The 14,421-nt window shown below is 45.7% G+C and overlaps 1 protein-coding gene across 7 annotated transcripts; it reads right to left on the reverse strand.

Annotated features, from left to right (window-relative positions):
* Positions 1 to 279: 279 nt before the first annotated feature.
* On the reverse strand, positions 280 to 14,357 carry Amz2 (archaelysin family metallopeptidase 2). Of its 7 annotated transcripts, none has more exons than XR_008222319.1 (10): positions 14,280 to 14,357; positions 13,758 to 13,850; positions 13,382 to 13,470; positions 12,369 to 12,651; positions 11,181 to 11,354; positions 10,966 to 11,094; positions 6,273 to 6,436; positions 5,098 to 5,274; positions 2,594 to 3,007; positions 280 to 748 (listed from the first exon to the last, which is right to left on the reverse strand). XR_008222319.1 is itself a non-coding variant. In XM_052757251.1 (9 exons), exons 4-9 carry the CDS (start codon positions 12,649 to 12,651, stop codon positions 2,855 to 2,857), a joined length of 1,080 nt encoding a protein of 359 aa, XP_052613211.1. In that variant the 5' UTR covers positions 13,382 to 13,470; positions 13,758 to 13,850; positions 14,280 to 14,357; the 3' UTR covers positions 2,567 to 2,854. The 7 variants fall into 7 exon arrangements, 5 of the variants coding, with proteins under 5 accessions (XP_052613211.1, XP_052613213.1, XP_052613215.1 ...); XR_008222318.1 differs by having other exon boundaries at positions 280 to 1,222; XM_052757251.1 differs by lacking the exon at positions 280 to 748 and having other exon boundaries at positions 2,567 to 3,007.
* Between the last annotated feature and the right edge of the window lie 64 nt (positions 14,358 to 14,421).

Below are 14,421 nucleotides of genomic sequence, written 5' to 3' on the forward strand. Positions count from 1 at the left end.
GTGTGTGTGTATAAAATATCCTTTGAGGGTATAAGTGTTGAAATCAAAGAATAGGACAGATGACATAAAACGTTTGCAAACTCACTTATTTCTAAGGCAGTATTTAGACATTGGGAAATTATTTTCATCAGTAATTTAACTTCATGTTTATTTAGCATGTGCAGAGCAAAACCTGCTTGAAGTCCTGGCTAGGGTAGAGCGTATGCTTGCTAGGGGGAAAAACAAAACCAAAAAACTACCACTGAGCTCCAGGAACAGTAAATTACACACATTCCTCAATCTGTGTGTATCTCTCCATTTTTATTGGGTGCACATATGCTACAGCACGCACTGAGTCAGAGGACAACTTGGGACAGCTAACCCTCTCCTTCGATCATGTGGGTCCCAGAAATCAGACCCAAGTCCTCAGGCTTGATGGCAGGTGCCCTCACCTGCTGAGCCCGCTCACCAGTCCCCAAATCATAAAGTTAATCCTAAAATTCTCCAAAAGTGTATACAATCTAATGTGTTATAACAGCACTCAAATGAAGATTGCTTAATAAATGTTTGTTGTGTGACTTTTAGTTCAGTCCCATTTTCATCAACAGTAATTTCTTCCAAAAGTTCTTCTTCCTGGCTCCTTGGCAGAGTAGGCTAAGATGGACCTTTTTATCTCGTCCAGATCATTGTAATTCCCAATCTTTTAACCTAGGCAAATCTCCATTCTAGGTTTATGACTAATGTTGACCCACTGGAGAACTGCATTTACCTGGTAGAAAAATTAAAGAAAATGTAGAAGAATGGAGGATAATTAATTATTCAAGGAAGAATTAAACTTCATATGCAAGACCTGTGAAACCCATCTGGCTTCTTTTCAGTGTTGGAACAACCATGAACAGTCTCCAGCTGATGCCAGTGACGGCTGCTATTTTCAGAACTGACTTAAAGGAGTTTAACCTGAAAGCGAATCTGAGGAAAACCACTGGTTTGGTTGTCAAGCGTGCTTTTAATGACACTGTGTAAGTTACAACAATGGAAGAATTTAGATTCCAAGTGGAAAAACAGAGCTGGAAGCAGCTCAGTCGGTAAGGTGATTGCCATGGAGGCAGAGGCCCAAGTGGGATACCCAGCACCCATGGAGGGCAGGGGAGGTGAGGAACAGGCAGGTAGATCCCTGGGTTCACTGGACAGCCTGAGGAATGATACCTACAGTCGTCCTTCACCCCGGCCCCCACCTCATCATCTGAAAAGAAGAAAAAGAAAATCAAAGACAGAGGAAGGAAGGAATTCAAGTCTTACCTTAAAGATAGGAAAGTGGGAAACTGGGCACTGGGGATGTCACTCAACTGTAGAGTGCTAAGCGTGCTGCACAAAGCCCTGGGTCAAGTCCCAGCATTACCAGGTGTGGTGGCACACACCTTTCAATCCCAGCTCTTGGGAGGCAGAGGCACGGGATCTCTATGAGTTCAAAGCTAGCCTTGTCTATATATCAAGTTCCAGGCCAGCCAGGGGTAGATAGAGAGACCCTGTCTCAGAGAAAAACAACAAAACAAAACAAACAAAAACCAATACTACAAATAGGTGATAAAGTAGGACAAGCTACCTGCTGTGGGATGGTCTGTATGGCAAGTGTGTTGCTGATTGGTCAATAAATAAAACACTGATTGGCCAGTGGCCAGGCAGGAAGTATAGGCGGGACAAGGAGGAGAATAAAGCTGGGAAGTGGAAGGCTGAGTCAGAGAGACACTGCCAGCTGCCATGATGACAAACAGCATGTGAAGATGCCGGTAAGCCACGAGCCATGTGACAAGGTATAGATTAATGGAAATGGATTAATTTAAGCTGTAAGAACAGTTAGCAAGAAGCCTGCCACGGCCATACAGTTTGTAACCAATATAAGTCTCTGTGTTTACTTGGTCGGGTCTGAGCTGCTGTGGGACTGGCGGGTGACAGAGATTTGTCCTGACTGTAGGCCAGGCAGGAAAACTCTAGCTACAGCTACCAGCCCCCTAGCATGAAGTAACAGTAGTTTCTTGTTCTCCAAGATACATTGATCATAGAGATTTGTTGATCCTGAGGTTGTCAACCTGCTCATCACCACAGCAAGTGGCTGATGTCATTGTCTGACAGGCGACCAGAGGCATTCTGGGCATCCTGACAGGCAAGTAACCCATTCACTTTCTTCCTTACTCAAACCTGTCACAATGCAATAAAGTGCATAAAACATAAACTTCAATCTCATCTAACCCTACAGAATGAGCGCAAAATACATAGATACAAGCACCGTTACACGTCATCCGTAAAGGCCATCAGACATGACTCATCAACAGCTGCTGTGGGCAAGGACCACTGCTGCTCTCACTGCTAAGAACTCACGTAGCTGCTGCTTCTTCCAGGGACAGGCTCATAAGTGGCCAGGAAAAAAAGAAGGGCCCACAGGTCAGAAGGGGAAGCTGCAGGCAGCACGGATGCCAGCCCCTGAGATGTCACAGCCCTGGTGACTCAGCTGGGCCGCACAGGGGGCAGCATCTCTTCCCGGAGCAAAAGCAACCCTGGAAAGTGTTCATGCATTCCTTGGGCCACACAGTCATTTTTCAAGTGTTTATTTATTTACCTTCTAGCTTCAGCTAATCCAATTTGAAGCAAGGAAGCGATGGGCTCACTGCCACAGAGCAGGCTAGTGAGACAGGAGAGAAGGGCAGAGAGGGTTTTCCTTGTTCTCATCAACCTTATTCTGGTCCAGGGGCTTCAGAAGCTTCTAGTCTGTTACCTGGCCTCAGCATAGAACCAGTAGAAGGTTTATTCCAATGAAGTACTCTAGCCACAAACACCTAGTGTGCCGGTATTTGTTTCAGTTACACCTATCTCAAAGTCCTTATTTTTCCAGAACAGCAATGCATTTTATTATCCATTCTCTCCAATCCTGAAAGGCTTCCACGGGTTTTTGCAAATTCACATGGTCAGAACTCTTTCTCGGGGTTGCTCGTGACGAGTCGTTAGATTCCTCGTCAATCCACCTCAGCAGTGCCTTGAAAAACACAAACATTGCATTGTAACAGATAAGAGCAGAACAGTCTCAGGCACAGTAACTGGCATTGGAGTCAGGTTTTCTCAATCTGTGGTTGTGACCCCCATGAAAGGTCTGCATCTGATGGAGCAGGCTATGAGTACAAGACATGAGTGACACTGAGTGAAAGAGCATGGACCAAAAACACAGAGAACATAACTGAAAACTGTAAATATACAAGGAGCTGGGTGTGGTTCCGCACATCTGTAATCTCAACACTCAGAAAGGACAAGTGAGAAGGACTGCTACAAGTTCACAGCCACCTCGAGTTACACAGTGAATTCCAGACCAGCCTGGGCTACATTATGGAACTCCACCCCACCTCAAAAAACAAACAAAACCCCACAACAACAAAAAGTATGCAGAGGAAAAAGAACTATACTAATGTGTGCACTATTTTAGGACAGCAAGATAACTACCATTTCTTTTCTCAATCTGTTTACTCTGTAAGGCGCTGTGCTGTGCTTTTAGCTTATGTGCATATAAACATAACCCTACCCTGAGGCAAGGGCAGGCGTATGTATGTGAAGACACGATGGAGACATTCAAGTGCTGTCCCTGAATGAGCAGGCAGACCACGAGTAACCTTGGGATGTGTACTGGAGTATGCACAAGGACACCAGGAGTCGTCTCTCTTCCTCCTTAAAGACATCCATTCTTTTCTAACAGACTCCTGTGTCTGTCATGTATTTGGAAAATTACAATTACACAGTCAGTTATATGTTTATAAAAGTGAGCTCTACCACACAAATCAGTATGCATTTTGCTTTGTAGAGTCAATCCTGCTTGACCTAACTGGACAAGAAACAGACAAATTCCTTTTACCATTTCCCACTGAATTTTAAGTGTAAAACAGTCATTATCTGGGATGGAGAGATGGCTCAGTAGTTAAGAGCATTTACTGTTCTTTCAGTGGACCCAAGTTTGGATCCCAGCACCTACATCAGGTGGTTCACAAATGCCTGTAACTCCATGGAATCAGACAAGCCCCTCTGGCCTCAGAGGACACACACATACATAAATAAATCTTAAAAAAAAAAAAAAAAAAAAAAAGACAGTCATTATCGAATTAAAATCTCCTTATCTTTAGGAGTGTTTTGTCTTCCACATATACTCCTGGTGCCCTCTGAGGAGGTTGGATCCCTTAGAACCGGAATTCCATGTGGTTGTAAGCCACTGTATGGATGGGAACCAAACTCAGGTCCTCTGCAAGAACAGCGGGTGCTCTTAATGCTTAAACCACCGTTTCAGCCCCAAACTGAAGTTTCTTTTTTGTTCCTTTTTAGACAGTCTCAACCTACAGCCCAGGCTGGCTCCAAATTAAGAGCAATTCTTCTGCCTCAGCTTCCTGAGTGTTGGATTATAGGTGTGAGCCACCATGCAAGAGCTTTTGACTCTTTTGAAACTTATTTATATTGTTGAGAAGGAGGTATACATGCCATGGCATGAATGGAGAGGCCAGAGGAACTGGCAGAAGTCAGTTCACTCCTCGCATCAAGGGCTCCAGGGACTGACTCCTGTCTTTACACTGCAGGGGTTGTTGGGGTTAGAGGAGGAAGCACTGTCCCTGAGAGAGCTGTCCTGTCTCTTCCACCCTGAACTGAAGGTTTTACAATGGGTATTTCTCTGCATGGTTTTCACACAGTGTGTGTGTTCAGTGTGTGCACGTGTAGACTCAAGGTTGACCTCAGGTGCTTTTCCTTATGCACGGAAGCAGGGTCTCTCGATGAACCCAAAGCTTGCTGGTCTGCTAGTCTGGCTAACTAGTTTCCTCTAGGAGTCTGTTTCCACATCCCATGCACTGGGATTACGGGTGGGCACTTATGTGGGTTCTAGGGACCCAGACACTGGTCCTCATGCTTTCGTGGCGAGGCAGCAAAGGATCTACCCACTGAGTCATCTTGCCTGCCCTCTTTACATTTTTTTTTAAACCACAGTTTCCTGCTTATCTTTACCTAATTTCCTGATAAATCATAGCTCTCCGAGACCTAGAGCAAACACCGTTCACTACTAGCTCACCACTTCCCTTACCTTCGCAGGCCCCCACTTACTCTGTATCTCTCTACAACACTGAAGCCAATAGCAACCTGCAGCTTGCGTAAGCAGATAGGGCAAAGGTTGAGAGGCCGCCGATCAGATTCTTCCAAGTGATTGGAGCCTTGCATTAAGCAGGCAAGCCACTGGCAGTGTCGCAGTCCAAAAATGTGTCCGATCTCATGGGTTAAAGTCTGCAAGACATTTATGTCACTGCTTTATGGTACCACCATTAGCAATTACACAAGAAACAGATTACAGGAATCAACGCCATTGCCATTGCCTTACTTAGGGTTTCTATTGCTGCAACAAAACACCATGACCAAAAAGCAAGTTGGGGAGGAAAGGTTTATCTGGCTTACACTTCAGCATTGCTGTTCATCACTAAAGGAAGTCAGGACAGGAACTCAAACAGGGCAGGATCCAAGAGGCAGGAGCTGATGCAGAGGCCATGGAGGGGAGCTGCTTACTGGCTTGCTTCCCATGACTAGCTCAGCCCACCTTCTTATAGAACCCAGGACCAGCAGCCCAGGGATGGCACCACTCACCATGAGCCGGGCCCTCCCCCACTGATCACTAGATGAGAGAATGCCTCACAGTTGGGTCTTAAGGAGGCACTTCCTCAGCTGAGGATCCTTCCTCTGATGACTCTACTCTAGCTTGTGTCAAGTTGGCAAAGACAATCACCCAATACGGCCATCATCACCAAAACGTCATTCTGCCCAGATCTTCTACACTTAGTAGTGATCATTTCATTACTTCCTCTTTGGGGCAGCTAATATGTTGGCTGGCTGATCCCATGTGTGGGAACTCTCATGAGTCGGTCCTACCCACTAGATGATAGTACAATGAGTTTTATTTGTGGATGTCAAAATATGATGGAGTATGCCTGTCATCCCCAGACTTGGGAGGTTGAGGAGGGAGGATAGTAAGTTTGCTTTAGGCCAGTAGGGTCCTAGCAGTTCAAATTGTGGGCTCCATCACCCCAGAGACAGATTCAGTAGATCTTGGAAAAGGGGCTTGATTTGCATGCTAATGAGCACACCAAGCGATGCTAATGAGCATACTGGCTGATGGGCCCTTCAAACATGCTTTGAACACATATTTCTAAGAGGGGAAACCTATAAACAATCCTGGAAAAGTAAAATCTCTATCTTAAAAAAAAAAAAAAAGGACTTTCCAAGCATCTTACCTTACAGGATCGCCACAGCAAAATACTAGTGATCTCAGGACTGTAATAGTTATCAAAAACAGAATAGTCACTGGAAGATGTTCGCTGGGGCTTGCTCACTTTGCCTTCATACCGGGAGCTGTAGAAATCCGTGCCGTACCTCGCAAAGCTGAATATCCCTACACCTACAAAGAGAGGACAAGCTTATCCTTATCACCGGGTAAGACATGCCAAGGGAAGACTGAGGACGGCTACTCAGACATCTGGCCAGTCAGTGCACATCTGGATTGACTCCACAACACTGGAAATACTTAAAAGATTTGCCAACACAAACAACTTTCTCCCAGACTTCCCTATCAAGATCTTTACTTGTCAACCAAATTCCCCTGCCCTAGAGAATTCAATGCAGGGAGAAGGACGCACTAGGTCCAGGACCCTCCCTGAGGGCCTGCTGGAGGAGGGAGTGACCTTTTCTTCACTGGAGCGGCCACAGTTAAGGTGCCTGTGCTCCTTCAGTAACCCTTCATACACGCTCCTGAAGTAACCATACTTAAACTCACGGATTCACACACACACACACACACACACACACACACACACACACACACACACAGAGACAGAATAATAGAAGGGAGGCTATTCAAGAAGGAATCAACAAAAATGGGAGCAGCACCCAAGAGAGGGACGGGATCGGGGCGAAGATGATCTCTTCTTCACACACATGAATCCCACTATTACACAGGATTAAGATATGCTAATAAAAACATACAAAAAAAAAAAAAAAACCCTAGAAACATCAAACGATGGTTGAATTCTAGAGAATGGGGAAGTTTGAGTTTCTCCTAAAATGTCTTCACTCAGAGATAGTCCAAGTCAAGTTCTCCAGAAGAGCCATGATAAACAGTGACGTAACAAGCAGTCATGATTTTGGCTTTAGGAGTACAAGGGCAGACTTTCTGCCTCACACACCAGTGAAGTTTCTGGCCTTTGCAGGGGCCCAAATTACTAAGGGTCAGAGACTCTGAGCTTGTTTTACCCGGCAGGGCTGCATAAGGAGATTTGACCACAGGCCTGGTTACCAGGTGTTTGGAAGGGTCTGCACTTGGTTGTGAGGTGTGCTTTGATCTAGCAAGGGGGAGGTCTCTTGCCCCGCCCCTTGGCACTGTTATAAAAAGTCCTTTAGAATAAACGGAAAAGGCCGTTGGGTATTGACCCAGGTCCTCCCGAAGCTATCCTGTGTTTCTGTCTTTCTCCTCTTCGCTATCTTTCTATCTAATATTTTCTTATCTCTCGCTCCTCCTCCTAAGAACCCTTGAAAAGGTGGGGGCTGGCTTCCCACAGGCCTTCCCTAGGGCAGCACCCACTCACTGTCCCTCCCGTCTAGAGACTATATGTTCAGAAAGAAGAGCCTCTTCTCTCCCACTACTTCCTTTTTAAAGCACAGCACAACTCTACCAAGAGGCTGGTGACAGGTGTCCAGAATAAACAGCCTTGCAACTGACTTCCTATGTGTGAGAGCAGAGGCCTATATGCCATCTCTGCATGTGTGGAGAGTAGTCTGACACCTAATTCACAGTCCAGGGACTGTCCTACAACTCTGTTCACCAGGGAGAAACTTTTAATTACGTCTCTTTCAATTGTTAGTCTTAATGAATTTGTATGTGTTACTAGGGTTCGGAACCAGAGACTCAAGCACACAAAGCAGTGCTCCCACCTTATGTGAGGAGGCAGTGCTCCCACCCTATGTGAGGAGGCAGTGCTCCCACCTTATGTGAGGAGGAAGTGCTCCCACCTTATGTGAGGTTGTGCTCCCACCTTATGGATGTTTTTGGTTTTGTTTTGTTTTGCTAGAGAGCAAGCCAGGGCCCCAGCCACACCAAGCAAGTCCCCTACCATCAAGCTCATGAAATCTTTATTTGTAAGTAAGTAAACTCATAGTAATGTTGTCCAATTCTACCTGATTCAAGAGTGTTCCTCACTTCACCCCTAGGAACTGCAGACCAATACTTGAAATTTAGGGAAAGAGCATTCTAAAAGGAAAAGCAAATCTAATCATGTATCACAAGTGACTTGCTTTGATCCAACAAGTGTGAGCCTACTTCACATGATTCCTTCAGCCATAACATTTTAAATGCTTCTCTGCTTAAAAATAGTCTTTAATCTTGAAGAAAACCAGGCCACTTGTGGTAAAATACTCAATTCATATCAGATCAACTGCTACCCTGACAGGTCTTGTTTTATGTCATGTAATATTTTTAAAACTTAACCCCCCCCCCAAAAAATAATTAAAACAGAAACAGTTTGGATAAGGTTTCCTGACCCACTCCCCTCAAATGCATATAATAAATTAACTAGCGGTATCTAGGTCAATGAATAAATTGTTTTGCGTTTATTTTTAATGTTTTCATTTCTATCTCATTAATAAAAGGAGACATCTGATAAAAATACTTAGCAGGATAGTAACCCAAGACTTCAAAGGGGCATGCTGGGAGAATCCAGGGCTGCGATGAAGGACCTCGAGGGATGGAGCACTGAGGATGAAGTGACGAGAGAAGCTGGCCCCAGCTCTAACACAGACATCTGCCAGGGGAAGCCCCTGCCCAAGCCTCGGCCTGGCGGACGTCCAGACAGACCATTAGCTCTCCAGTCCTTGGTTCTCACTGGCCCTCCCTAGGACGCTAATGCCCGCTCCCTTAGTCTACTGGCCTTTTCTCTTCCAGCCTGCCTCAGATTCTGGGGTGTGGGTGTGTGCACATGCGTGTGGGTGTGTGCACATGCGTGTGGGTGTGTGCACATGCGTGTGTGTGTGTGTGTGTGTGTGTGTGTGTGTGTTGTTAGACAGAGAGCAGCAAAAATTAGGGGGAAAGATAACAAATTAGAGAAGTGAGAAAAAAAAGAAACTGATTCCCTTTCAGACCCTTCTAGTACTGCCAGGCAGCTTCTAACGAGTTCGAGTTTATTGTGTCCCAAGTCGAGGCCTAGGTTGGTTCTTTCCTTTGTTTTTCTGACGGGGTATTGACTGTTGTATGGTCTTAAGCTTATGGTCTTCCTGCCTCTGCCTCCCAACGCCGAAATCACAGGCATGTGCCCCCATGCCCAGCAAGAACTTTGGTTTCTTTCTGTTGTTGTTTATGCTTGGTTGGGTTGTTTTGGATAGGATATCTGTAGTCCAGGCAGATCTTAAACTCATTAAGTAGCTGAGCCTACCCTTGAACTCCTGATCCTCTTGCCTCCACCTCCCAAGTCCTCCAATTACAGGGCTATGTCACCACATGTAGTTCAAAGTTGGTTTTCTAGGCCAGCACTCTACCACTAAGCTACACCCACAAATCTTAAGGAAAAATAAAGCCACATACAGGTTGAAAAAGAAAATATGTACTTATATATGTTTATGGATATTCTATCTGTGCTTGATCAAAAGTGCAAAATCAACTAGCAAGGGCTAAGGATGTGTGGTAGTTGGAATGTAACTGGCTACCATAGCTCACAGGGATTGGCACTATTGGGAGGTGTGGCTTTGCTGGAGGAAATGTGTCCCTATAAGAACCGGCTCTGAGTTCTCATATATATGCTCAAGCCACACCCAGTATCTCAGACCACTTCTTGTTGCCTATGAGTCAATATGTAAGAACCCTCAGATCCGTCTCCAGCACCATGTCTGCTTGCCTGCTGCCTTGCTTCCTGCCATGACGATAATGGATTAAACCTCTGAACTGCAAGCCAGCCCCAATTAAATGTTTTCCTTTAGAAGAGTTGCCGTAGTCCAGGTGTCTCTTCGCAGCAAAAACCTAACTAAGATAGGATGCTTGTAATTCAGTGGTAGAGCCCTTGCCTTGAACCAGGCCTGGGTTCAATGCCATGTACTAAGCCACACCCCGGCCCCCCAGAAACACACACACACACACACACACACACACACACACACACACGAAAAGAAGTAGTAAGAGTTTTATATGTTAATGATATCTCAAATCTCAAGTTGTTTGTCTTGCTGATACATAACTTAAACTCCCCATATGTTGAGCTGAATGCCTGAGTATGTACCAGGCATCTTAAGCACTATTTATGGATAGGAACTGTTACACAAATGATCTCCAAATGACTCTGTGAGAACAGCATTATTACTTCAAGGTCAGATAGGGAGTATGTGACCTCCTAAAGAACCCATATCATCAGTCTTTCAAAGCACACTTCCCACTATGGCAAGTGCTGTGGGATGTTCTGTATGGCAAATGTGTTGCTCTGATTGGCCATTGGCTAGGCAGGAAGTGTAGGCGGGACAAGGAGGAGAATAAAGCTGGGAAGTGGAAGGCTGAGTCAGAGACACAGTCAGCCGCCATGATGACAAGCAGCATGTGAAGATGCCGGTAAGCCATGAGCCACGTGGCAAGGTATAGATTAATAGAAATGGATTAATTTAAGCTGTAAGAACAGTTAGCAAGAAGCCTGCCACGGCCATACAGTTTGTAAGCAATGTAAGTTTCTGTGTTTACTTGGTTGGGTCTGAGTGGCTGTGGGACTGGTGAGTGAGAGAGATTTGTCCTGACTGTGGGCAAGGCAGGAAAACTCTAGCTACAGGCATGCATGGCACTTCACTGAAAATACAGTTTTAATTACTGAAAATACTACTGGATGGATTTCTCTTTCCCACTCTCTGAATATCTTCAAATACCCTCAAGCTGAACAATATCAAAACAATATCAAAAAGGAATACCATCTGTCAAAGAGGCCTGTCCAAAGACAAAATTCCAGGAGTCACGTGGGTAAAGATCGATCATTGTTATCCCCACGATGCAGAAGGCATCTTTGGGTTTCTTCTTTTTCAAGAATGCCAAGATGTGCCCTATGTAAAAAGAAATGCATGTATAATATCTATGACACCCACCCATCCTTTCTGCTGCAATCCAGCTGCAGAGGTGCTTCCTTTACCTGCATGGATTTGTAGGTTGTGTGTGTGCTCGTTCACTCTAAAGGAACACTTCGTTGCAGAGACTGGAACTGGTTCTAAGAATTTTACAGTCAAACCATAGAAAAATGCTTCACAGTAGCCCTTGAGCCATTTAATATATTCTTCACTGATAACTCTGGTGTTGCCGAGAGAGCCTGTAGTATGGGGGAAGGGTAGGAAATTGAGACACACTTTAAAAATGATGGAAACATTCTTCACCTTAGTCTATAAACTGTCTGGAATTAGAAACAGAATCCACTCTAAGACCTCAATGCTTTTTAATCAGTCATTGATTACAAGTCAAAAGAAAAGAATTTCACTGTCAAGCCAGTTTGGCTACAAGGCTCCTGCCGCAGGAAGGAGGATCAGCAGCGCGTATGCACAGGGCCAGCGAGGCGGCTCAGCAGGGAGAGCTGTGGCTGTACAGGTGACATCCTCACTGGAAGCAGAGAACCAGCTCTCCAAAAGCTGTCCTATTGCACATGTGTGTCTCCTCCCACACCACACACACAATAACAATATTTTATTTTTAACTATCACCTATGATAAAGTGCCTAGCATGCATAGAGCCCTGAGTTCCATACCCAGCACAAGAAGAAAGAAAGAAAGAAAGAAAGAAAGAAAGAAAGAAAGAAAGAAAGAAAGAAAAGGGGGAGGAAGGAAGGAAGGAAACAGAAAAAACAGAAGCCATAAAAAATTGCTCACTTGAAGCCGGGTGTGGTGGTATACACCCAGGACTCAGGAAGGCAGAAGCAGGTGGACCTCTCTCTTTGAGTTCAAGGCCAACCTGGTCTATGAAGTGAGTTCTACAGCCAGGACTGTTACACAGAGAAACCCTGTCTCAAAAAAAAAACAAAAAACAAACAAACAAAAAAACTGCTCACTTGAGGCCAGGCGGTGGTGGCGCATGCCTTTAATCCCAGCACTCGGGAAGCAGAGGCAGGCAGATCTCTGTGAGTTCGAGGCCTGCCTGGTCTACAAAGCGAGTTCCAGGAAAGGCGCAAAGCTACACAAAGAAACCCTGTCTCGAAAAACAAAAACAAAAACAAAATAAAACAAAAAACAAACAAAAAAAACTGCTCACTTGAATTTGGTCAACTGCCCAAAGTACCACCAAGGACAGCACCGCAGTAAAGCCAAACCTCAACCACCACATTCCCAGTACATACCAATGGACTGCATATAGATAATGTGTTTCTCCGGACAGGGTATGTTTCTGTGGCGATCAGTGAAAAACTGTTCGAAATCCTGGGGAACTTCAGGGTGGGAGGTGATCCAATCTGACTGTGAATGCACAGTAATTGGTCCAAAGAGATTACTGGATGGCTGGAAGGCTTCATTCATCAAACGTCGTTCCCTAGCATCTAACTTCTCATACTGTGACACAAGCACTGGGTTCTGAGAGATGAGAGCGGTTTTCAGTGTGTGTTCAGAGTGCTGTAGCACCTTCATCTACAAAGAGAGAGAGAGAGAATGAAATTTAAAAAAATGAGAAGACACATACAAAATCCATTCATCCATACTAAGGACTATTCTTCAAATACACCTCTAGTGTCTCTCCAGAATAAGTGACCTATTGATTGCTAATGTCTTCAAATGTCACATTTAAAGGTTTCTCCACATTCGATCAGTTTATTGGGAAGAGTATCTAAGGAATTAAAAGGAAAACCATTCAATCCATCCTCCCATCTCTTACAGAACCTGCTGCTCCCACCCTATTGATAAGTTGGGCATGGTGAGGAAACCTGTAAACCCAGCATTCAGGAGACAGAGGCAGGAGACTGCAAGTTGAAAAACAGCCTGAACTATTTTGTCTCAAAAGCAGTAAGTAACAACCACAACAAAAACGAACAAAAACTAGTGGTGACCCGGAGAGCCTAACTCAAGTTAGAGTCCAGTGTCCTCTGTCATTTGACAATAATCCCAATATTGTGAGATGACTCACTTGGGACACAAACATCTCATCCCTTCCAATGCTACTCAAGGATATTCAATTAATGAAAGAGAGAGAGAGAGAGAGACAGACAGACAGACAGACAGACAGACAAAGAAAAGTAATGCAAGTGACCGTTCTATAATTTAACTGCAGGTTGGCAAGATACATCTCAGCCCCTTAAGCTTTTCAAGTCAGCCATGAAACACCAGGGACGACCTAAGGTGACGACCGCGACGCCCGACTCACGCTGACGGGCCTTTTCCACTCATTTCGAGTCCCTGTGTGGCACCTTCATCCTCCCACTGATATGGTCAAGCAGATGTTCCACCACGAGGCTTTTTGAGTAAGAAAAGAAAAAAAAGATGAAGATTTCTGTCCAGTCTGTGTTTTCTAATCACCTAAGGGTCTTTTCAGTTTATTGACAAATGATTTTGAAATGTAAGCTAACGCCTGTGCTCACTTAACTTCTGAATTCTGGAGCTCAAGAGGGTGGTGCAGATTCCAGACTAAAAAGATCTCTATAGACTAAGGTGTGAATGCAGCTAATCCTCATTACTATACATTTGGGCTGAAATTTTAGGATGAAATATAGGACAAACGTGGCCCCCTGTAGTCTACCTACCTTTATAAAGGAGAAGTCTCCAGTTGCTTTTTCCACTTAAGTTTTTCTAATGACAGACATGTCTGGCAAAGGGGTGTGGAGGGCGCCTTCACCCTAATTAAAAAATGAAAATAAAAAAAAGCAGAGTGGGTGGGAGGTCGGAAGGCCTCCGCGTCCTAGTCCACTGCTGAACAAGTGTGCAGGGAGGCATTTTAGAGTCACTGCCGTGGGCTGGGGGCCTAGGATGCCCCCACGCATCCCACGCAAACAGGGTCTCATCAGACATGCTAGCTGGTTGCAGACACCACCCGATCTCCGCCTGGGTGAGTTGTGGGGGCCTCCCCGGAACTCAGGGTTCGCCTCTTCTCCCCGGGAAGCAACCGGAAAAGACCGGCGTCGCTCCCAGGAGACAACCCGCCCCCGAGGTCCCCTCTGCTTCCGCTGCAACCATCCCTCCCACATCCGCCCCTCCCCAGAGATCAAGACCTTCCCCCTCCTCCCCTGCGCAGCCCGGCCCGGCCGGCTCCATCGTACCACCCTCACCCGGACAGGCCCTCAGGCCGCCCTCCCGCTCCCACGGCGGTCCTTGTGCGCATGCGTCTCGCGCCGGCGCACCACGCCCAGTCACGGATGCCCCGCCGGCACCGCCCACGGGCCACGCGCCTTCCCGCCCCTCAGCCATCGC

Source organism: Peromyscus californicus, unplaced genomic scaffold (assembly GCF_007827085.1).
Source record: "Peromyscus californicus insignis strain IS unplaced genomic scaffold, ASM782708v3 Scaffold_3__1_contigs__length_106647218, whole genome shotgun sequence".
Taxonomy (NCBI): domain Eukaryota; kingdom Metazoa; phylum Chordata; class Mammalia; order Rodentia; family Cricetidae; genus Peromyscus; species Peromyscus californicus.